The sequence below is a fragment of the Harmonia axyridis genome, chromosome 1 (assembly GCF_914767665.1).
Source record: "Harmonia axyridis chromosome 1, icHarAxyr1.1, whole genome shotgun sequence".
NCBI classification, from domain to species: domain Eukaryota; kingdom Metazoa; phylum Arthropoda; class Insecta; order Coleoptera; family Coccinellidae; genus Harmonia; species Harmonia axyridis.
In genome coordinates, this window is record NC_059501.1 from 22,187,789 (window position 1) to 22,211,043 (window position 23,255).

The following is a 23,255-nucleotide window of genomic DNA, read 5'->3' on the forward strand; positions in this document are numbered from 1 at the left end:
TACCCTGCAAATTTCAAGTTCCTAGGTCCTTTCGTTTCTCAGGATTTTAAAAAAACATATTGTACTCGATTCCAAGATGACCCTCCGTAGTAGAAGTAGCTACCGCATTTTAGTATATGAAATCACAGATGTGTTTAATCACAGACTAATCTGTGTTTATTCATTGACATATTATTCTATGTCTATGAATGTTGGAAAAATCTACATCAACTATGATTTTTATTTATCGGTACAGTAATTCAATTAATAATGAATTGATCTTGATTTGAAAAATGTAGGACACAGTACTAATGAGTTAGGAAAGATAGTTCATTTTTGAATAATATAGTCAAAGGAGAAATGGCAGAGTCAGTTCCTATTCAGGAAGGTTTTTTGTGCCCTATCTGCCATAAAGATCTTCGTTCTCCCCAAAAATTAATTGCCCATTTTCAAGACTTGCATTCTGAAGAACAGGATATATTAAAATCCATAAGAGGTGAATTATTATAATGTTTCTTCAAGTTGTTAAATATTAAAAGAACCACCCCTCACTTGATTTTTTTTCAGAATTCTATGGAAAAGCTAAGAAAAAAATTCTCAAATTGGATGAACAAGATTTAGAAACCTTTAAAAATGAGCTCACTCTGGAAAATCTCTACTTGGAATTCAGTGAACCACAAGCACCAGGATGCTTTACATCACATTTAGAATTATTCAAAGAAATTCGACGTGAGAGGTTAGATCATCAAACTGCAGAAACAAACAAATTAATAATTAGATTAGACAAGTTATTGAGATTAGAAGGAACTGATAGAAAACAACAAGAACAAATAGTAGTTGCTTGGTTAGATGGAAGTACCGTAACAAGATGTCCATCTTGTGCAGCAAGTTTCAACATTACCAGAAGACAGCATCATTGTAGATTGTGTGGGAGTGTAATGTGTAATGATTGTTCAACATTTCTTCCTTTTGAAAGAGCTCGTAGGTATTTTCAAATTAAGTAATGGAGTGGTATCAATACTCTGTGATCTGATCAGCTGCAGGGGTACATGTAAAAAATAAAGCACATGCACAAGTTACAGTGATTCGGAAAAGTTGTCAGTAGTTGTTATCAATTACAATTCTATTCTAATCATGTGAAGCATTATTAGATCCGCCTAGCAGCTGATTTGTAACGTCAGCCGATATTGCTCTATTCTATATATATCATTTTACAGTATATTAAACTCGCAAGTTTCATTTTTCAATTTATAAATTGTTCTAATTTTTTCAGAGAGTATTGTAGCTCCTGTACAGAACTTAGGCATAGGTAATAAAGAAGGTATCAAAGTGAAAGATAATGAACAATTCAGGATATGTTTTCATTGTTCAAGTATGATAGAGCAAAGAAGGATTGTACAGGCCGAACAAATGATGCAACCAATAATATCTCAATTATATGCTCACCTCCAGACAATGAAGTCTCAAGTTCAATCAATGGTTGATCTATATAAGAAGGTGAATATAATACCATACATATCAATATCATTTCATTGATATTGGTGAGTTATTGAGTTGATTGATAATGATGTATGGTTGCATAAAATAACAGTTAATTAATTAATGATTGATAATGATGCATGGTTGCATAAAATAACAGTTAACAAATAAAATTTATATTTATTATTTCATATTAGAAAAAAAAATTGTCCAATTTATCAACTATATTTATTTCAGATGTATGTCTCTCTAACTGGAGGAGAAGCCACTTTTCAGCTTCAAGATGCTCAAACTTTGAAAGCATCTATAGGATCTAAAGCGGAAATAATTGATACAATCAGTAAGAAAATTGCTAACTTACCAATAGATGATTTTAATCCCAAAGTACAATCTCTTCAAAACAGTATTCGAAGGGCAACATCCAATTATATAAAAGATTATCTATTAACTCTACCACCCCTTCCTTCTATACAAGAGATAGCGGCTATAAAAGAAAATCGTTTGCTGAAATTCGCAGATGAAGAAACTACACAAGATAAAAACCAAATAAGAATAAAAAAGGTAACAGTAACTACAGGCTGGTCTCCCTCTAGTCTTGAAAATACGGTGAAAACTGAAGATGATCCAATAATAGAACAGATTAATATCGTACGAGACTATATAGCGCAAGCTAGAAAAGCCCAAAGGTTTGAGGAAGTTGCATCTCTAGAAGAGAATTTGAAAATGTTGAAAGAAGCATATCGAAAAAGTCAAACTTCTGAACAGGAACAAAAGTAGAACATAAGAGAAATAAAAAATATTTTATTTAAAATATACATGTTTATAATAAATATTATATAAAATTAATTTATAGATTTAATAATTTTATTATTTCATTTCAATTGTATCCTACTGTTAGTCCGAGCTTTTTTAATTACAGTTGGAAGCTGTGAATATTTTTTTTTAATCAATACAAATTTAAGTTATTTTTATTTGATGATTTTCTGTAATTTCTTGAAAATTTTGATTGCTTTGAAGTTAACAGCTTTTTCTTGGCAAATAATAATAATTAGAGAAATCAGTTGAAATTTTATGTTAAAAATACATGGTGTTCCTAAATTAGTGCAACAGTAAAATGAGAGGTACAGGATGTTTCTTGTAGTCTCACTTTCATGTGATGAAACAAACTTTTTTTTTTAACTTGATGAAAGCTTTAAATGAGGGAAATGCTTATCTGAATCTTGTCGCATTCACTATTTCTACTAAGCGACAACAATGATATAATTAATCACATACAGTTCTCCGAGAGTGCATTTGGCGCCAGAATTCAGTGCTTTTTTCGAAATTTTTTTTCTTACATGAAATTGAATACCTTAAGCGCTTCGTCACATAAAATTCTTTTTGCGACGCAAATTCTAATGCGGCCCTCTCTTGAGGCTCTTTTTTTGAAACTTTCGGGTAGCCATCAATGAATGCTCAAGAAAATTTTTCGTATGTGGTCGATCGGTACCAACACAGACCATTAGTAATATGTGGTACTTGACCACCCGACTTACAAGTTACCTCGTGTATGTATATGATCACAGGAGCCCGTATTTTAGCAGGTACTGATAGGAAACAGGTCTAAGGAAAATAAAAAGTGTAAAATATATCTATCAGCACATATCTAAATTCCTTTGATTTCATTTTTTCATTCAACCTCGTTGCCTTAGCTATTTTCAAGCCATTTCTTCCAATATCGCTTCTTTTTTCTTTCGAAATCATTAATTATCAGGACATCAAGTTGGTACAGGGTAGTAACGACTGGGAGGAGAGATAGGGGTGCTTCCCCCCCTGGAGTATATTACAATAAAGGGCGCAAGATCGTTAAAAAACTATAGCAAAATATCATGATGAAAACAGATTGTACTGGAAGTAGGTACTACTTGCATGAGATAATTATTGTTATACCAACATAAACATTGTAGGTTCGTATTAGTGGCATTTGGGGAATCCCCGCCTATACATCAAAATCGTTGAATAGAAAAGAAAGAAGCATAACCTTCTTCTCCTTATAATAATATATTAGTGACATATATTCTAAACTGTGATTAGTGAATAGACAAATAGTTAGTTTATTGGTGAATCTAAAAATTGATCGAAATTTGAAATCGAATATCGTCTGGAACGTAACTCAAAAGGATTCCTTAGAATCAATGATGACCTCTTATTAGAGTTTGCGAAGAATACCTATATTTTGTAAATATTCAAATGAGGGGCGCTTATTGAATCCGTTTCTTCGCACCCTCTCGGAAAAGCTCTTAGCTACAGCCCTGGGTTGGCATGTTTTCCTGAGGACCTTGCTTCGGACTATTTTTATTTCTCTGATGCCTCCGTTATTTGACGTTTTTCAGGTGTTGTTTCTGCTGCATATGCTATACCTGAATGGTCTTGTAATGCTTTTGTAAATATATGTTGCAGAATTAAGTATCAGTGAGTCTGTTCTTGTTATATGATCCTCCCATTTACAACTAATTTATACATCTGAGCGGTTATTATATGGACGTGGGCATGAATTTAGTCTTGGATGTAGATTTTATCATCCCAAGAGATTGAGCAACTGTGTTGGTCTGTGTACAAGCCTCTGCAAGTCATCTTCACTTTTTGCTACGAGAACTCTACATCATTCGCATAGCATATAGGTATAACCTTTAGTTTTTTATTTCCCATCTTATAATCTCTCTGTCTACAGATTATTTTTAAAATTTCATCCATGATAATTGTCTCTATTGGTAAAAAACTCAGACTACCTACTCGTATTTTCACAGGCTTCTATTGAGGGCGAATTTGTGTAACCCCAAACGTGCTAGACACAGAAAGGAACTGGTGGTACTTAGTCACTTGGTGCCAGTTCCGGACTATAGGGTGGATGCATAAGAACTTTTCATCCGAGCTTCTGGCGCATCATCAAAGATGTGTGCGGCTTGGCGTTGTTCTGATGAAACAAGATTCCTCTCCTATTCAATAATTCTGACCGCTTCTGTTCTATCGCCAGCTTCAAATAGTGGAGTTGTTCAGAGTAGAGGACAGAATTGACCGTTTGTCCATAGGAATGTAGCTCATAGTATCCCCTGCCAATTCCACCAAACACTCAGCAAACACCCTCCTGGCTTGGTCACTATCTGGGCCGCTTCTTTGGCTTTCGTCCATTCACCATTCGCTTCAGAAATGGGTCTTTTTTGTTGCGATTCGCTTATGGAAATAAGGTTCATGAGGTTTTTTTTACGTCGGACTTGGACATAATGTATGACATCCAAACATCGATTTTTTTTAACCCGGTCTTCTACAAATGGTTCAAAACGGTTTTATGACCGATGCTAAGCTTCAGAACGATGCTACGACTGCTAAGATGACGGTCTAATTATAATTTTAACGACATTTTCGATGACACGAAATCGCTCGAACCACTGTTTTTGCAAATATCTCGTTTCCTATAGGTTTTTTGCTGTTTGTTGTTATTATCAATATTGTAGAAAATGAAATTCACTACAACTTTTGTTCCGAAAGTTTTTCTATATGTTGAATCGTTTTCGAAATAGAGGGCGGAGAGCACGTGGTTAGATCATTTAAAGTCAACCGGTATAGTCCCGGCCACAAATATTTTTTCATAACAAACTTTTTCTGAAGAAATATTGAAAAAAATGTAAGTCTTCGTAGCAACCATTTTTTTCATAACAGTTGAATTTTTAATTCAGTTATTGCTGAAATTGTCATTAAATAAGCTATCTAATGATGCAATAATATACTGGATGTGCTATTTGGAATAAGAATAGTTGTCTGTGACATCCAGATAAATCACAACTCATGGGTACCTATACAGTTTTATGGACTCGTATAAGGCGCAATACACGAATGAATATGAAAGAGCACTCTAAAAACACCTCAAGCCTAGCCAAGTTTTTATCGAGATATTTCGCGATAAATAAAAAATAATAATAGATAGCGTAACATTTACGGTGTTTATTCGTTTTTCTGATATTAAATACCAATTCGAAATGTTTTTAAAGATTTGCTATTGAAATCAACCAATATTACGTATTGTTTGCCAGAGTTAACAGCGCGAAATCTATACCTACTTAGATAGGTACCTATATTGTGCGTGGGACATGAAACCAAAGAATAAAAACTAACTTTTCTGGAACTCTTTAATCTCAGTGGATCTAGTAGGCATTTTATGAATTGTGAAAACATTATCTTCGATGTGATGATGAAATAGTGAACTTACAATATTACTCTTGTCAAACGTATGTGACAAATGATTCATTGAACTATATTTTGCGAAAATAAGCTACATAGAATCAACAATCAATATGGATATTAAACCCCTTTCCGAAGAAGTTATATCGAAAATACGTTCCACCAGCAACGTCAATAATTTAACACACTGTGTAACGGAACTGGTAAGTTATTCAAATCCATATATTTTATCTATGGTTCATATTTTCCATTGCCTAGTTACTAGTTTTAATGAAATAAATATCATTGTCTTATCCATTATTGATATTTTATAGAATACTCTAGGTTTTATATAATTCTAATTCTTCTAGGTTTTGAATAGTTTGGATGCTAAATCATCTGCAGTTGCAATAAGACTAAATACTGCAGTATTCAGGATTCAAGTTGTAGATAATGGTTTCGGAATATCTCAAGAAAACTTGGGAAAAATCGCACAGAAATATTCAACCAGTAAATGTCAAAATTTATCGGACCTCGAGAAGAAACCAAAATCCTATGGCTTTAGAGGTGAAAGCTTATGGAGCATTTCGAATATATCAAAAATATGCACCATAACTTCTAAACACACAGCATCTGAAGGAACATACTCGAAAATTATTAATTTCCGAAAACATGGAAAAGTCACACTTGCGAAGAATAGACAAAGTGATGGCACTACAATTACAATAGAGGGCTTTTTCTATTATTTGCCCGTCAGACAGAAACGTATGAAAAAAGAATTCGAGATAGAGGAAATAAGTAATTTCCTGAAATGTATGTCTATAATTCATCCCCAAATTTCATTCACTTTGAGGGACGATATATCTGGAAAATTGTTATTCAAACGCCCTAAAAGTGACAACGTCCTTAAATCTTTCACAGGACTATATCCCGATATAAAATACGAAGATACAATTGTAATGAAAGTACGTAAAGATAAAATTAGTATTGAAGCTTTACTGTTGAAAGAAATCGTTACAGATAAGTCCTTTCAACACATATTTGTTAATAAACGTCCAGTTCGTCACTCTAAATTGCAAGCTTTCATTTGCAAAGAGTTATTCAAAAATGTAACGAAAATACAATCAATTAAAAATCTTCATCCAACATTTTTAATAAATATAAAATGTCCATTGTCAATATATAGTATAATTTACGAAAATTCTGAAGCAAAAGTGGAATTCTTAAACATTGACTTGATATTAAATTGTTTGGAGAAGTTGATTCTGAACTTTCTTGGTAAATCGAAACCGATTCAAGAAATCAAGAAAGTTTCTGAAAAACGAAAAAGTATTTGTGGAGTTTCCGATCTCGAAGGTGCAGTTAAAGGTTTTGGATTTAAGAATTGGTTGCAGAGGAACGAATGCAATAAAGAAAAATCCTGTGAGGACGAAATCGAACAGAGCCTGTCTCAAATTAAACCATTAAAACATACGAGCAAAAAACAATCATGTGAAAAGGATAAATTGAAATCACTGCCTATCAAAATATGTAAGCAAAAAAATGAAAAATCAACAATTGGTGGAATGAAAGAGGTCGAAAAACAGAAAAAGGACGGAATCATAAAAAGTGAGGAAGAGACTTGTCATAAAAAGAATGAGATTTTTGTTCCAGCATGCAACGAAGGTATTCCAGATAAAGTTATGATAGAAAACTTCCACAGGTTGGAAAAAAACTGTAAAGATATTATATCGAAAAAAATACCGGAAGAAACGCTTTTTTCTAATTTCACAACTACTGAAGAAAAAGGAAAAGACTTTTTGATGTATATGTTTCTGAAATCGACAGAAATATTCAGAGGTGATACTCAAGAACAACCTACTGAAGTTCCTGAGGACGATGGTAAATTTAACACATCCATAGAAACAATTATGGAATCTAATATTTTCTTCGAGAATATTACAAAAACAAAGACCCATCAACTGAATGAAAATATTTCCGTTTCTGTTAGATTGAAAAGGAGAAAAAAAAGCGAATCCAATTTCTCAGATAAGTTTTCATTTTTGATTCCGAAACATAACAAGAGAAAAGCGGAATACTTGGGTGAAAAGGACAGACATCAACCGAAAAAGCAAAATATTTCACTGATGAGTCCCTATTTCAATATGGCAAAAAAGCTAGATGATAATAATAATTTGGAAAAGAAGATTTTCAAACAACAGGGTCTTATGAAAACATGCAATTTTTCGATAAACGACGATATGAGGCAAAATTTTTTGTTCACAGGACAGCAAAATGACCAAAATTTCAAATTCAATCTCTGTTCGTCAAAAATTAACAATTCGCGATATATTGAAAATAATAATATAAAGAAATGTTTCGATGAATTGTCGAAAGGCAATTGTTGTTTTTTGAATTTAACTAGAAAGGGGTTGTTAACTGATTATAATAAATCGTATATTTTTAATTTCGAAAATGTTGGCGAACTGAACAAAGAACTTTTCGATGAAAGGCCGCAAACTGGAAAAGATCCAAGAAAAAGATTAGCACTTAAAGAATGTATAGTTGATGGGTTATCAGGAAATTTCGATTTTAAAAACTTGCCATTCAGTCCAATCCCTAAACTTTCAATACCCCAAAAAAATTTAATGAAAAATGAGAAACAAAATGAAATGCCTAAGTCAACACTCGTGAATTTAACAGAAAGAAAGAAGACAACTTGGAGGAAATACGTTTCAGACGGGGATTTTCGTGAAACGTCAAGTCCTTTGTTCACAAAACAAAAACTCAAATACGAGAGAAAATATTGTGACAACAGGTCTTTCACCCTCGAAAACATATTGGAAGAAAAATGTCCCAATAAAATATTCAAGAAATTTCATACAGAACCCTTCGACCGAACGAAACTCCAAAACATTCAAAGAATGAAGCAAAATATCGACAAACTGTTTTTGAATTCAAAACTCAACAAAAGTCCATGTTATAAAGCACAAGAAGAAGTAATTTTTCAGATTGAAAAAAACAAAACAAAGGAATACACTAAAGATAGCTTGGAACGCGATGAAAAAGACAAACAGAAGAGCAGAAGTCCTTTATGGAAAAAGTTCATGAAGAAAAAAAGTGAATTAAACAACAATCTTAAAGAGAGGTCCCCGGTAAAAGCAGGAAAAAAGGATTTTTTCAACGCTCTTGAAGTCATGAACGTTCACTTCGATAAAACTACTCACCCAAACAGAGAAAACATTGGTGAATCCCCTGATTTGTTTTCAGGAGTAATGATTGATAAACCATGGAATGGATTATTTGGAAACCCTGAGAACGATCTAACTTTTCTTCCCAATTCTGCCATCAGCTTCGACATCGATGATAAGAATATTATTGATGACAAAATTGTTGAAGATGGAGAGTTGAGAACTTTAACGGCAGTAGGTACAGCTATGAGTTCAAACTTGATTATAACTCTCGATGATGAGGACACAAAGATGAAAACCGTTGACGTGGATACAAACTTGGCCGATGGTAATGTAAGCCTGTATGATGATGAATGGATACAAAAAACGAATCTAGAAGGAAATGTATTCTACTTCAATAAAAGGACAGGTAACGTAACATGCCAATTGAAAAGTCCCCGGTCTACCATAGTAAAACAAATTTGGCAAAATTCGATTTTATTATTCAACATGAGGGCGATACAGCGGTCTTCCAACTTTTCGATACCATTTTTGTAGTACGATTTGTCTTTCGCATCGAAATATGCCTCAGTTTCGACGATTACTTCTTCATTGGCGCTAAATTTGTTTCCAGCGAGCATTCTTTTGAGCACAGGAAAAAGTTGCTGGGGGCCAGATCTGGCGAATACGGTGGGTGCAGAAGCAATTAGAAGCCCAATTCATGCAATTTTGCCATTGTTTTCATTGATTTGTGACACGGCGCATTGTCTTGATGAAACAGTAGGTACATTTTTTCGTCAAATGGGGCCGTTTTTTCATCCTTTAAAGGATCCAATTACGCTTTATAATAATCGCTGTTGATGGTCTGACCCTTTTGGAGATAATCAATCAATCTTATACCTTGCGCATCCCAGAATACTGATGCCATAACCTTGCCAGCTGAATGTTGTGTTTTTCCTCGCTTTGGATTCGGTTCATCGTGTGCAGTCCACTCAGCTGACTGTCGATTGGAGTCCGGAGTTAAATGATGGAGCCATGTTTCATCCATTGACGCTTATCGACGCAAAAATTCAGGTTTCTTGCACTCAAACAGCTTCAAAAACTGCTCAGAATCATTAATACGTTGTTGATTTTGATCGATTGTGAGCTCGCGCGGCACCCATTTTGCATACAGCTTTCTCATGTACAAATATTCCTTAATGATATGATGTATACGTTCAGATGATATCTTCACAATGTCTGCTATATCGATCAACTTCACTTTACGGTCATTCAAAATTATTTTGTCAAATTTTTTATTTTTTCGTCGGTGAAAGCCTCTTTTGGGCGTCCATTGCGTTCGCCGTCTTCGGTGCTCATTTCACCACTTTCAAACTTAGTATACCATTCAATGATGGTTGATTTTCTTGCTGCAGACTCCGGAAACTCTTCATCAAGCCAAGATTTTGCTTCAACTGTATTTTTTCCCTTCAAGAAGCAATATTTTATCAGCACACGAAATTTTTTTTCCATCTTTTTCCAAATAACAAAAGTAGCTACACTCACAACGCATTATCTCACAAACTGATGGTTTGATTGATGTCAAATTTTGACACATATCGTTTGAAGGTTGGTACTAACTAAAAATCATATGGATTTAATATCAGCACTGCCATCTGTGCATCAGACCGGGGAATTTTCAATTGGCCTGATAGTCTATTTGATCATTCCAATTTTTTTCAACTTTGTCCAATAAATCTGGCAGTATGGCGTCAATGGTGGCTTGAATATAAGAGCTTCCAATGCTTCAAGAGTTAGATACTAATTTGTCGGCATAATCCAACAACCAAGGACTTAACATATCCCCATAAAAAGTAATCGAGAGGCGATAAGTCGCAAATTGATTTTGTAATATGTAAATTGATTGCTAAGCGCGCTGTATAGCAAGTTACGCCGTCTTGTTGGAACCAAACGTTGTCCCCCATATAAAGGTGTTTTTTTTAGAGCTATAGAACTTTAAATTGCAATAAAACAACGATGGATTATTCGATTGACATGAATTTCATTTATCCGCAAGATAATCTTGTGGTATTAAATTTTAAATATGATTTCTGGCACATGACCGCCACGGCTGGCTAGGATGTAGTCCAATCTGGACGTCCAATTTTCGATTACTTTTTCCAACATTTGTGGCCGTATATCGGCAATAACACCGCGAATGTTGTCTTCCAAATGGTCAAGGGTTTGTGACTTATCCGCATAGACCAATGACTTTACATAGCCCGACAGAAAGTAGTCTAGCGGTGTTAAATCACAAGATCTTGGAGGCCAATTCACAGGTCCAAAACGTGAAATTAGGCGGTCACCAAACGTGTCTTTCAATAAAACGATTGTGGCACGGCTGTGTGACATGTTGCGCCGTCTTGTTGGAACCACAGCTCCTGGCCTTCATGGTTGTTCAATTCAGGAATGAAAAAGTTAGTAATAATGGCTCTAATCCGATCACCATTGACTGCAACGTTCTGGCCATCATCGTTTTCGAAGAAGTACCAAAGATTCCACCAGCCCATAAAGTGCACCAAACAGTCAGTTTTTCTAGATGTAACGGTGTTTCGACATACACTTGAGGATTAGCTTCACTACAAATGCGGCAGTTTTGTTTGTTGACGTAGCCATTCAACCAAAAGTGCGCTACATCGCTAAACAAAATAAAATGGACGTTGTGGGCGATACGTATTCCGCACAGAACCATTATTTTAGAAATGAAATTTCACTATTTGCAAGCATTGTTCAGACGTGAGTCTATTCATGATGAATTGCCAAACCAAACTGAGAATAAATCACTTGACAGCTGTTAAATCGGTCGCCATCTTGAACAGTAATGCCAACTTAAAGTTATATACCACGAAAAAAAACACCCGTTATATACAGCAATTTTGCTTATTGGCGAAACCATTTGGCCATAATTGAAAATATCTCGATTAAAATCAATTCCTTTCGTTTTTTGAGTCAGTGTTCTAAACTAATGCTATATGACCGATTTCTGAAATTCAGGTAATTTTTTTTGTTCAGGAATGACTTCATTTTTGCACCCAACAAAAGAAGATATTTACATCCTGAAAGAAAGAATGGAGTTCTTACCAAAAGGTTTGTCACCAATTCTGATACCAGATCAGAAATTAGAAAAAAGCTTGAGCCCCACATCCAAGAAAAAACTTCAAGATGAAATTCTGAAATCTTATGTGGATGACCTTGGACTTGTCAAATGGGAAAAATGCTTTAAAGGATGCGGTGTGTTTTTTAAACGATCTTAAGACACCATTTGAACAGTCTCTGTTTTCAGATCCGAAAAAATTCTTCGACAATTTATATAGGAAGAGGGTAAATGAATATGAAAAAGAAGTCCCCAATCTGAAGACGAGAATGTCTAAATTCGCCATACAAACCTCTCACAATCATAAATTCAGCAAAATGGTACTGAAAGATTTGAAGGTTATCGGACAAATAGACAGGAAATTCATTGCTGCAATTGATGAGAGAAAATTTCAGTTGATTCTTTTCGACCAACACGCTGTACATGAACGCATAAGGCTTGAGGCTTTACTCAAAGGTAACTTTTCACTAATTGAGACCTTAATTTGATTCATCAGAAGCCTCTGCTCACTTGTTTCACATTTCCATTCAAACATTAACACAAATAAAAGACCCTGTCAAACATATTATATTCAGATAGTTTCTATGAATTGGTAAGACAGTGAAAAAATTTGAATATACACGATCTGATGGCTCAAGGTCCAAATATCATAGAAATGCACGCTCAACCAAAAATATTGCTGCTAAGAGTGTTAGCGCGCACAACATTTGGGCCTTTTTCACAGCACGCTATGACTTCGATACTTCAATAAGGCAAATACCAGTGGCGCCTACCTTTGACATAGAGATTAAGAGATTGTTGCGTTGCGTGTTCCAAAATCACGAAATTTCTGATTTTTTCGATAGATAGAATAATCCTAATATCTCCATTTTCATATTATAGGGAAAATTTCTCACAAATAATATTGTTTCCTTTAAATAGCTATTAAAACTATAAACACTGTAGTTGATCATCATAAAATATGTATGAAAAATCTGATTTATCCACCTATGTTTGATTGTGGTTGTTTTTTTTTAGAATATGAAGGAAAAAGTTCAACTTGTGAAAAAGTTACGTTATTCATGAATCAAACCGATGTGGAACTAGTGGGGAAGCATAAAAAATATCTCGATGATATCGGAATCCACTTCAACTTGTTGAAAAATGGGATAACTGTCCATAAAATTCCTTCATGTTTCCTGAATAAAATTACTAAAGAGGTAAACTTGTAGGTATATCCAGTCATATGTCATTATACTGAGCTATCGGACGTAACATCTAAATTGAGCTTGAAATTATTATTCAACATCTGAATGAACATTTCAATCAAATTCGTAATTTAGAATTTGCATTCGATATTCATTGAATATACACTGCTCAACAATTGATAGGGATCACTTACTTGTTCTAAATTTATTTCTGAAATATTCGCTTCAAGATTATAAATTTAGTCAGATATCAGAGTATTTTCAGTTGATAAAATGGTTCACTTGAGAAAAGAATGAAAAAATGGAAAGTTGGAGAGAAAAAAAGACTTTATTAGGAACACTCAAAATTCTGTGTTTGAATAACATAAAAATTTTATGATGAAACCACAACAAAGCTGAAGTTTCGGTGAAGCTAGTACCTAGTTGGTCCCCCACGAGCTCGTCTCAAGCATTCTACCCTACGAGGCATACTTTCGATCAAACGATTTATAAAATTTTGGGGCAAATTCGTCCAAATATCCCGTAAAGCGTTAGAAAGGTCCTCCAGGTTATTGATCGGTTGTTCTAAGGTTGACAATTGTCTAGACATCCCAGACCAGACATGTTCGATGCAATTCATCTCTGGAGAGCGAGCTGGCCAGTCCATCCTATCAATAGCATGAGTTTCTAGCGCTTCATTAACCAGACGACTACGGTGTGGACAGGCATTATCGTCAATTAAAATGAAATTCTCGCCCACGGCAGCCGCAAACGGAACAATTATGGGTTCAATAATCATATCGTGATATCTCTGGCTGGTCATGGTGGTGTTCTGCAGAACAACCAACTCTGTGCGTTGGTTCAAACAAATGCCTCCCCATACACATATAGAACCTCCGCCAAAAGCTGTTGTGGGTACCATAAACTGTTCTGCATACCTTCGACCTCTTTTCCTCCAAGCAAGAATACGTCCATCGGAGTTGACCAAACGAAATCTAGACTCATCCGTAAATAAACATCGGCCCCAATCTTCAAGTGTCCAATTGCGGTGCTCCTCTGCCCATTGCCGTCGATGAACCCGGTGTTCCCTATTCAAACGGGGATGTTGTACCCTCCTACGTGCTCTCAAACCACGAACATGTAGTCGTCGTCTTACACTCTTGTTCGAAATTAGAACTCCTGTTGCAACTCTCAGTGATCTATTGAGCCGCGACGCCAGGTAAGTGGGATTTCTCCTAGCATTGAGGATCAAAAGACGATCTTGGGCAGCTGTTGTACTGCGCTGCCGACCTCCCCCATGAACATAAGCTACTGAGTCGTTTTGGATTAACCTATTCCAAGCCCGACTCACGACACTTTGCGAAACATTCAACCGCCGGGACACTTCTCGCTGGGACAAACCTTCCTGTATCCACCGTATGATTTGGTCCAGTTGCACAGGAGCCAAACGTCTTGTCGGCATGACTGATAAGCTGATATTGTTCTCATTTCTTCAATTATTGTCACCTTATGTGTTTGAACGAGAGAAAAAAACAGATTTAATAACAAATACCACATTATAAAAGTTTAATGAGTCTTCTTGATGAAGGATATTTAATACCACATTGCTTTTCACTCCACCTGTAACAGCCTACAGATAATAATCGATTTTGTGAACAAGAGCCGATGAAGTGAGGAAGACTTTGATATAATCAACTCAAAACATCTTACTTTTTCCTTAGAGAACATATAATGTACAGATATTCACGAGATAACTTGAAAAAAATACAAATGAAGAGAAGTTCATAAGTGATCCCTAGCAATTGTTGATCAGTGTACATTGAAAATTTCAAGTCTCTACGTTCCTACGTTCAAGAGTTATGCTATTGACGGACGAACGGACGCAGTGAATTGAATTTAACCACGGATTCGTCATCAGGGAAATATCGCGACGAATTAGCGCACTGTTTGGGGAGCAGGCGCTCAAAAAACAAATTATTCGATAACATTTTCCATATTAAGATTTTTTCCGGTTTTTGTTTTGCAGTGTCCACTTCCAAAATTGCTACAACTTTTTATAAGAGAGATTTTGGATCATGTGAAACATACTAGAGGAGTCTTGACAGGACTACCGAAAATGATGAACGAAATCATAAATATGGAGGCTTGTAGAGGTGAGATTTTCAATTTTTTTAATTTATTTGATATATTTAACCTGAAATTATATCTGCAGCAAAATGATAGAACTGAAATTATGTATTAGATTATATATAGGTTGTTTCGTGAAAATGATTGTCAAACTAGATGACTCTACCGTCAAATTATTTTTGCGAAATAAGGCCAATATCGCAAGTCATTTCCTAAGTTTCGATTCATTCATGTATAATCCCTTGTCAAGTTCAATTCAGTTCCTCCGTCCCTTCCGTAAACACAATAACTCTCGAACGGAAAAATCTAGAAACTTGAAATTTTCAGGGTTGGTATTTTAGTTGATATTTTAAATCTGTTTTTTTTTTGCCTCGAAAATCTTGGATCTTGATCTAGATCTAGCTTCAAGCTGGATTTACGTTTGCGAAGCTCCCTCGCGAAAGACACTCGAGCGAAACTTACTCGCCCGATGGAAATTTCGCTCTTCCCAAAAACAGAGCGCAATTCAGCTCGAAATATTGCGCGAGTGAGGCGAGTCCTTAAGGGAGCCACCTTACCTTTTGCTATACAAATAAAAAAGCAATGTTCAGAACTAATTTCACCCACACATCTTTTGTTTTATTTCGTTTGAATTTTTTTTTATTGTTGACCTCTTCTTAGTTCATCCCTCACGAAACTATGGGTACCCACCGGTGAGGGGTGAGGGAGCGCAAATACGCTTTATTAGTGTGACGTCACACACCGCCATTTTTGGTGCTCCTGTCAGTGTTCGGAATCCAAACAAATAAATTGTCATTCAAATTAGTACGGCGTCGTTGAAGGAATTGGCTCATTTTCATAAATAGGAGTATTAATTGATAGACAGAAGAACAAGGTTAATAGCATTAAATTTGAATCCTGTATCATTCACCAGATATTGTATAAAGCCGTGTTTATTAGTTGAGCCTCAAGTTCGAACTTACTGGCATTAACCTCGTACCTTCTGTCTTCTATCTATCAATTAATAGCAAAATCGTTCCTTAAATAATCTTATTTAACAAAATAAGCCAATTTCTTCAACGACAACGTACTAATTTGATTGACAATTTGTTTGGATTCCGAACACTGACAGGAGAACTAAAATGGCGAAGTGTGACGTCATCACCTATAGAGCGTATTCCCTCGCGAAATTATTTCGCGAGAGAATCGCACCTGGTGAAAACGCAGCTTAAGATGATCAATGTTTTGCAGCAATAGGTTTTTGTACTCAAATTCGTGTAAATATCTTTTACAATTATTTGTATATTCGAGCCATCGAAATTATTGTCAAATTTTTATTTTTCGTTTTCACTGAGTATTATTTTCCTTTGAAGCTAAATCTAAATAAGTTTAAAATTTGCCATGTTTTTCATTGAGTTCAGCGATTTCGTTTTATGAAGAAAATTAAAACCTTTATCATTGAAAATAATAAACTGAAAGCTAGATATTTCGGTATATCATAGACAGATCTTGATATAGATAAAAATGTTGAAGGTTCGATAAAATTTGGAGAAATCTTGTCGCAAGACGATATGAAAAAATTAATTGAAGAATTATCAAAATGCATTTTACCCTTCCAATGTGCTCATGGAAGACCTACATTAGTTCCACTAATAACTTTTGACGACACCTTCAGAGAAAAGGTAGGTTCACATGCCAAATAAAATATACATACAATTCTGGTTATATATCTTATTTCTTTTTTAGATAGAAAAACCTAACTTGAGAAGTTTGAAACTGTCTTGAATAGGATAAAAATGAAGATTATTATGGTTTCTATTTATTATTGGTTTATTAATTAAACTAGTCAAGAATATAATGTTGTACGAAACTATAAATTTATTTTTTGTCCAAATTTAGTTGATTAAAAGCGTTTACTTGTTATGTTCACTTTTTATTGACGGTTCATCAATTGTTATCATGGATCGTTTTAGCTGGTTTTGTTGCACATACTAACTTATAACTGTTTCACTTTTTTTATTCAAATAATATAGTGTTTTTTTGAAGAAAACAGCGAGCAATTTGATATTTTGTCTTATACCTGCTTTGGAATTTTGACTGGCCGTTTGTTATTATTGCTTTCAGTATGATGGAATCCACTTTGAGAAAGATGAAATTTTAATCTGAATTGAACATATACTAACTGACAAAGAAACTGCAATACCCAGAAGCAGCTGTTTAAATTTTAAATTTTTTTGGTAAAACATAAATAGTATAGCAAGAAGTAAAGGATTGAATTTGGAGAAAAAATCGTGAACAATTACAGTGATGCAGAGAACGTCAACATTGGAATGTGAAACGGCATCAGGTCGTCTTTTCTGATGAATCTCGTTTATCCTTGGGTGCACATGATGTCCGAAGAAGGGTTAGACGACGTCAGGGAGAAAGACGTGAACCTCAGTTTGATGTTGAGCGTCATGTACACCGGACAGTAGCCGTTATGGTATGGGGTGCTATTGCACATGCAAGTAGGTCACCTTTAGTCTTTATTCGAGGTACCATGACAGCGCTGCGTTACCTTCAAGAAATAGTGGAGCCATATGTTCTCCCTTACCTTAACCGGCTCGAGAATTCAATATTTCAGCAAGGTAATGCCCGACCTCATGTTGCCAGAGTTACTTTAAACTTTTTCGAAGCGACCCGTGTGAATCTTTTGCCATGGCCGCCCAGATCCCCCGATCTTTCACCTATAGAGCATATTTGGGACATCATGGGTAGAAGGCTTGAAAATTTACCCCAGCCTCCACGGAGTTTGGCGGCTCTGAGACATGAAGTGCAGATAGCTTGGTGATAGTATCCATCAAGAAAAAAAGACCATCTTATTGCATCAATACCGCGACGTGTTGGAGAGTGTATAGATAATCGCGGTGAGCAAACACATTAACAACAAATTTATAAAAAAAAATTGTAAACCCTTTGTTTTTTCCTTCAAATTTCAAGCATCTTCTCCTTGCTATACTTTCTATGTTTTACCAAAAAATTTGTTAAATATAAACAGCTCCTTCTAGGTGTTGCAGTTTCTTAGGTCAGTTAGTATAGTAGTAGTATATGTAGTATAGATGTTTATTACTCTGAGTGAGGGACAGAACACATAGGTACCTTTTGGTCTGTCCGCATGTATTCCACCAGAAAGATCTCTTTCGAGCTCTAATAATATGATAACATTAAGTAGTTTGCAATGGTAATCTTATGTTTCAATTCACACTACATTGAATTGGATATAGGATGAAAATAATAAATCGAGTTTTGGGTATATTAATTATTTATTTGAGTTTAAGAATCTTCCATCAAATTTCTCAGTTCCATTAAGCAGTTGGGACTTGGGCATTTCTTCCAGGTAATGCGTTTTGTCCAGGTTGATAAATCTGATTCTGATAAGGATTATATGGATTTGGGTTATAGGGATTGTATTGATTGTAAGGGTTGTATGGGTTATATGGATTTGGGTTATAGGGATTGTATGGATTGTAGGGATTGATTCCTGCTTGAAAAGCATTTGGTGCTGCTGGTGAAGGTAAAGTTTGAGATGAACTCAGTCCAACCATAGCAAGGATGAAAGCTGAGCAAATGATGAAAATCTGCAAATTGAAAAAATATTATTCATTGTGCGTTATTTTTGTATAGGTACATATTTCTCATGTATAGAGCGTGGAAACTAATAATATCCGGAAGTATTCAGAGCAAAAACATATAATTTCATTCAATTTCATGAATTAATATCGGGCGTTACCTACAATATGCTTTCTCGTCCTTCATGTTATTTATAAGCAAGAAAATTGATCGCACGTTAAAAGATTAGGGTGCAACAGCATAACTTTAACTCTTTAACATTCAGTCAGTTGGTTTCATATCGAAGAGATAACTCTGTCCGAACATAATCCAGAGATCATTGCTAAAGCTGGAGAACTAGTTCTTCTTGATCTTATGCTCTTATTAATGTAAAAATGTCTTTAAACAAAAACAAAAATGGGCTAATTACAGTAATTACTGTTACGATTCTCGAGACTCCAGCTCCAGAAACTCATTTCTTGTAAATGTAAAAAATACTAGATGGTAAAGTTGAAATTCTGAAAAAGCACATCGCAATTTTGAAAACTTCCGGAAAGTTTTCCAGATAACCTCATTTTTACACCAAATAACTGTAGTATAAGAATTAATTGATCATCAAACCTTAAGCAAAAAAATTGGAATGTAAAAACTTACTTTGGCCATTTTTATGCACGATTCAAGTCAATGTTCTTAGGATTGATGATAAAATGGAACTGAAACTCTAAGAAGTCAACGAATCTTTTATACTCTGGTCCTGTAGTGTACTTCGTGAATACCCAGTAAGGCAAACAGATAAATTTCTACCCCTTCTCATGTTTTTATTATTCTTTAATTGTGATATGTGAGTATTCCTTTCTTCCGTAGATTATACCGATTATCAAGTGATGATTTGATTTTCGGATGCCCCTGTCATCATATACGAAATAAGCTGAAATTCATAAATGTTGCAATCAACCTGAAGTAGGACAGCTGAATATGAAGACAATAAAACTTAATTACCGATAATATTCTGATATCAGATTGTAACTCTAGAATTTCAATTATACTCAAAGCATTTCCGAATTGACACTTTAGTGTTAATTTGATATAATTTACTCGATTGAAGCAATAAAATCAAAACAATGAACACATTTCGATACAAATTTGTGATTGCTGGTGTGAAGAGAGAGGTTTAATGGAAAAAATGTATAAAAGAAAATTTTGCGTAGATCGGAAATCATTGTGAAGTTAATCTCCACAAAATTTCATTCATTCCTTCACCATGTTCAAGGTAAGTTTTTTTTAAATTTTCGTATTTCAAAACTTAAATCCATTAATAAACTTTTGGAATTGACATGATGGCTCTTTACCCTCTCAGAAATTTAAATTTTTACGAATGAAAAAGTCAAAATTTTTTGAATTACAAAAAAAAAATTCTCGTAGCTTTATCAACAAAACCAATTGTATCCCTCATTTTACCAGATCTTGAATCTAATAAAATATTTCAAGTCTGTATATCTGTTCTTCAGTTATCGTGTTGTACAGGATTGAATGAAGTAGTCTATATTGTGACCACAAATTATTCATCAGTGAACAGCACTCAACAGTTTGAGATCATTTTTATCTGAAAATTCTGTAAGAAGAATTGTCAAGCTGTAAAATCACTTTAACATGTCTCTCGTTGTATTGCGACCGTTTGTCTTTCAATGCTCGGCTCAAACGCATTAGTTGCGTTCGATAATGATCGCTTGTGATTGTTTCGTCGGTTTTAACAACTCATAGTACACTACACCGAGCTGGTCACAACAAATACTTAGTATGACCTTAGAACCGTGAATATTCGGTTTGGCATATCGTGGAAGAATGGCCGGGATATTGCCATGATTTTCTGCGCTTGGGATTATCGTAATGAACTAATTTTTCGTCTCCAGTCACAATGCGATGCAGAAATCCCTTCTGTCTTCGCAGCAAGCAGCTGTTCAGAAGCAAACAAACGCCGATCAACATATCTCGGCTCATACTCGTACGGCACCCAATTTCCTTGTTTCTGGATCATTCCCATGACTTTCAGACGCTTTGAAATAGCTTGTTGCGTCACTCCCAATGATCCTGCCAATTCTTGTTGCGTTTGACATGAGTCTTGATCAAGTAATGCCTCCAATTCTGCATCTTCGAAAACTTTCTCTCTTCCACCGCCATGCTGGTCTTCGGTGACAACAAAATCACCGTTCTTTGAGCGTTGAAACTATTCTCCGAACGTTCTTTAACTAATATCGGACTCACCATAGGTATTTGAGAGCATTCGATTAGCTTCAGCCACAGATTTCTTCATATTAAAGCAGAAAATAAAAACCTCCCGCAAATGATGTGAATTTGGCTCGTAAGCTGACATGTTTGAACGAGAATAACTTTATGATACAGACACAATAAAATCGACTAATATTTCGATGGTGTTATGTTTACAAATACCTAAGCTTATTGTATGACATCTACGAACTATTTATTTCGGATACCACTTACAGCTACAGCCATCTATTGCAAATCGGCGGAGCAAAGCTGTGCACCTAATAGTACTTGGGCATTATTCCAGGAATAAATTAAGATACCTACGGCGACAAAAACATAAGATAAATATACATATAGACATAAATTTTGTTTTATTCGAATTGACTTTTCTACAAAAGCAGGCTTGTCGAAGGGGCACCAAAAAAATTTTTTTATTGGGCCAAAATTACTCGCGCCGGTCCTGCATAGGTATACATTATTTCAAATGGGTGACGCACCGTGGCTTATTTTTCAGCCTTTGACTCGTTTACGGACTTGACGATATCTGCGTTAGAAACACAGCATTTTTTTATCACACTAATACCGTGAAATATAAAAATGCACATATCACCAGAGCCGACAATTTTCGTTATCAATAAATAATTCGCTGATTCGCTCAATAATTGTTTCCTATAAGGGACATGTGTGTGGCATGATCTCGAAATTAATCAAAATTATGAGTAAGTAAAGTTCTTTGGAAAACTTCTTCAAATAAAGGAAAACTGATGCAGGCGAATCTTCAATCTTTTTGCCATTCAATACAACAGTTAACACTTCGACAGGTGAAAATCAATCTCAAGAAGTGTCTGTAAATTCAAACGACATTGAAACGAATAACCAATTATTTTTCTTTATCCCCCCTCTCCCCCCAAGGTTCACTACTGTATGTATATGAACTATAAAATAATATTATTTCACAGGTTAGCGTATTCCTTCTTCTTCTAGTAGCCCTGATTGGATTGTCGGCTGCTCAATACCGGGTGAAGAGACAGTCATTCTCAGCCGGTATAACACCTAATGGTTACCAGGCCACTCTGAACCCTTACAACAGTTACAACCCATACAATCCTTATGAACCGTACAACCCTTACAGACCCTACCAGCATCAACATTATCCTGGTTTTCCCGGACCATCCGTCTATCCAGGACACAGACCTCATAATGCAGCTGGAATCCTACAATTATGATTGGAATTCTAGAAGAACATCGAAACTTGAACCAGAAGAAAAAGTTACATTTATCGATAATTTTTTTGGTATTGATGACTAATAATAAATATTTGTAGAATATCGAAGTTATGTTATTGACCTCATATAGAACACCTACCGCTGAAGTTCAAAATAATGCCCAAATTGTTTAAATTTTTACAAAATTCAGAAATTATCTCAAATATTAAGAGCTTATTGCCTCATCAAAATAAGACAAGGAAAGGAACGTATCAATAGTCCAAAACGCATGGTTAACAGCAATAGCTCGCACTAAAATAAAACTAAACCTTTCAAAATTGGAGGGAATAAACCATATAGCTCTGCCATCTGCCATCATCACCACCCAAGAATCGCTGGAGGACTCTCCAGAAAAATCCTGAAAGAACAGTTTACTCCAAATAAATCAACTAACCATCGTTTGAAATGGATATCCAAAGATACAATCAACAAAAACTCGATCTGCAAGAAAATTATCGCCTTGACGATGTAACCATAGAGGAAATAACAGCCTTCATCAACAATCTGAATGCAAAAAAGTCCCCAGACATGAACAAGATAACAGATAGGACCCTAAAGAACCTACCGAACGGAACAATTGAGCAAATCACCAACAATTGCAAAGGAATTTTACTTCTGAGACACTTCCCAAGCTGATGGAAATCCTCGGAAGTAATAATGATTCAAAAACAAGGAAAAACGGGAAACAATTTTCGGCCAATCAGTCTGCTAACAAACCTTAGCAAAATAGCCGGAAAATGCATCCTGGAAAGACTCAAGATAATCATTTATCATTACTTCCGACTCCGAAGTTTCCACAGTTTTTTACTAGACGTTTCATCCCATCATTAATCACACATATCAGTGTTCTGTGCTTCATCCCCCTGACTTAAAGGTTGAAAAAGGATAAAGAAAGAAAGGTTGGCAGAATTGGAATATGACAGTTCCTACG

At 35.1% G+C, this 23,255-nt stretch overlaps 3 protein-coding genes across 3 annotated transcripts; 2 read left to right on the forward strand and 1 right to left on the reverse strand.

Moving 5' to 3' along the window:
- Positions 1 to 158: 158 nt before the first annotated feature.
- Positions 159 to 2,304, forward strand: LOC123688890 (rabenosyn-5). Its single transcript, XM_045627627.1, has 4 exons — positions 159 to 475; positions 547 to 960; positions 1,253 to 1,476; positions 1,696 to 2,304. The coding sequence occupies exons 1-4, from the start codon at positions 340 to 342 to the stop codon at positions 2,233 to 2,235; spliced, it is 1,314 nt and encodes a 437-aa protein (XP_045483583.1). The 5' UTR covers positions 159 to 339; the 3' UTR covers positions 2,236 to 2,304.
- A 3,205-nt stretch (positions 2,305 to 5,509) lies between these two features.
- On the forward strand, positions 5,510 to 17,343 carry LOC123688888 (DNA mismatch repair protein Mlh3-like). The gene is made up of 8 exons (XM_045627625.1): positions 5,510 to 5,876; positions 6,024 to 9,231; positions 11,853 to 12,071; positions 12,124 to 12,390; positions 12,952 to 13,133; positions 15,127 to 15,253; positions 16,740 to 16,888; positions 16,953 to 17,343. Exons 1-8 carry the CDS (start codon positions 5,787 to 5,789, stop codon positions 16,989 to 16,991), a joined length of 4,281 nt encoding a protein of 1,426 aa, XP_045483581.1. The 5' UTR covers positions 5,510 to 5,786; the 3' UTR covers positions 16,992 to 17,343.
- Positions 17,344 to 18,495: 1,152 nt separating this feature from the next.
- Positions 18,496 to 19,587, reverse strand: LOC123688889 (sporozoite surface protein 2-like). The gene is made up of 2 exons (XM_045627626.1): positions 19,449 to 19,587; positions 18,496 to 18,823 (listed from the first exon to the last, which is right to left on the reverse strand). Exons 1-2 carry the CDS (start codon positions 19,455 to 19,457, stop codon positions 18,551 to 18,553), a joined length of 282 nt encoding a protein of 93 aa, XP_045483582.1. The 5' UTR covers positions 19,458 to 19,587; the 3' UTR covers positions 18,496 to 18,550.
- Between the last annotated feature and the right edge of the window lie 3,668 nt (positions 19,588 to 23,255).

Excerpts from the sequence above, each read along its gene's own strand:
- LOC123688888 (XM_045627625.1), top strand. The coding sequence starts at position 5,787 with ATGGATATTAAACCCCTTTCCGAAGAAGTTATATCGAAAATACGTTCC. Across the intron at positions 5,877-6,023 it reads CACACTGTGTAACGGAACTG|GTTTTGAATAGTTTGGATGC; the intron begins GTAAGTTATTCA and ends TAATTCTTCTAG. Across the intron at positions 15,254-16,739 it reads AAATATGGAGGCTTGTAGAG|GTTCGATAAAATTTGGAGAA; the intron begins GTGAGATTTTCA and ends AAAATGTTGAAG.
- LOC123688890 (XM_045627627.1), top strand. The coding sequence starts at position 340 with ATGGCAGAGTCAGTTCCTATTCAGGAAGGTTTTTTGTGCCCTATCTGC. Across the intron at positions 476-546 it reads TATATTAAAATCCATAAGAG|AATTCTATGGAAAAGCTAAG; the intron begins GTGAATTATTAT and ends ATTTTTTTTCAG. Across the intron at positions 1,477-1,695 it reads TGGTTGATCTATATAAGAAG|ATGTATGTCTCTCTAACTGG; the intron begins GTGAATATAATA and ends TATTTATTTCAG.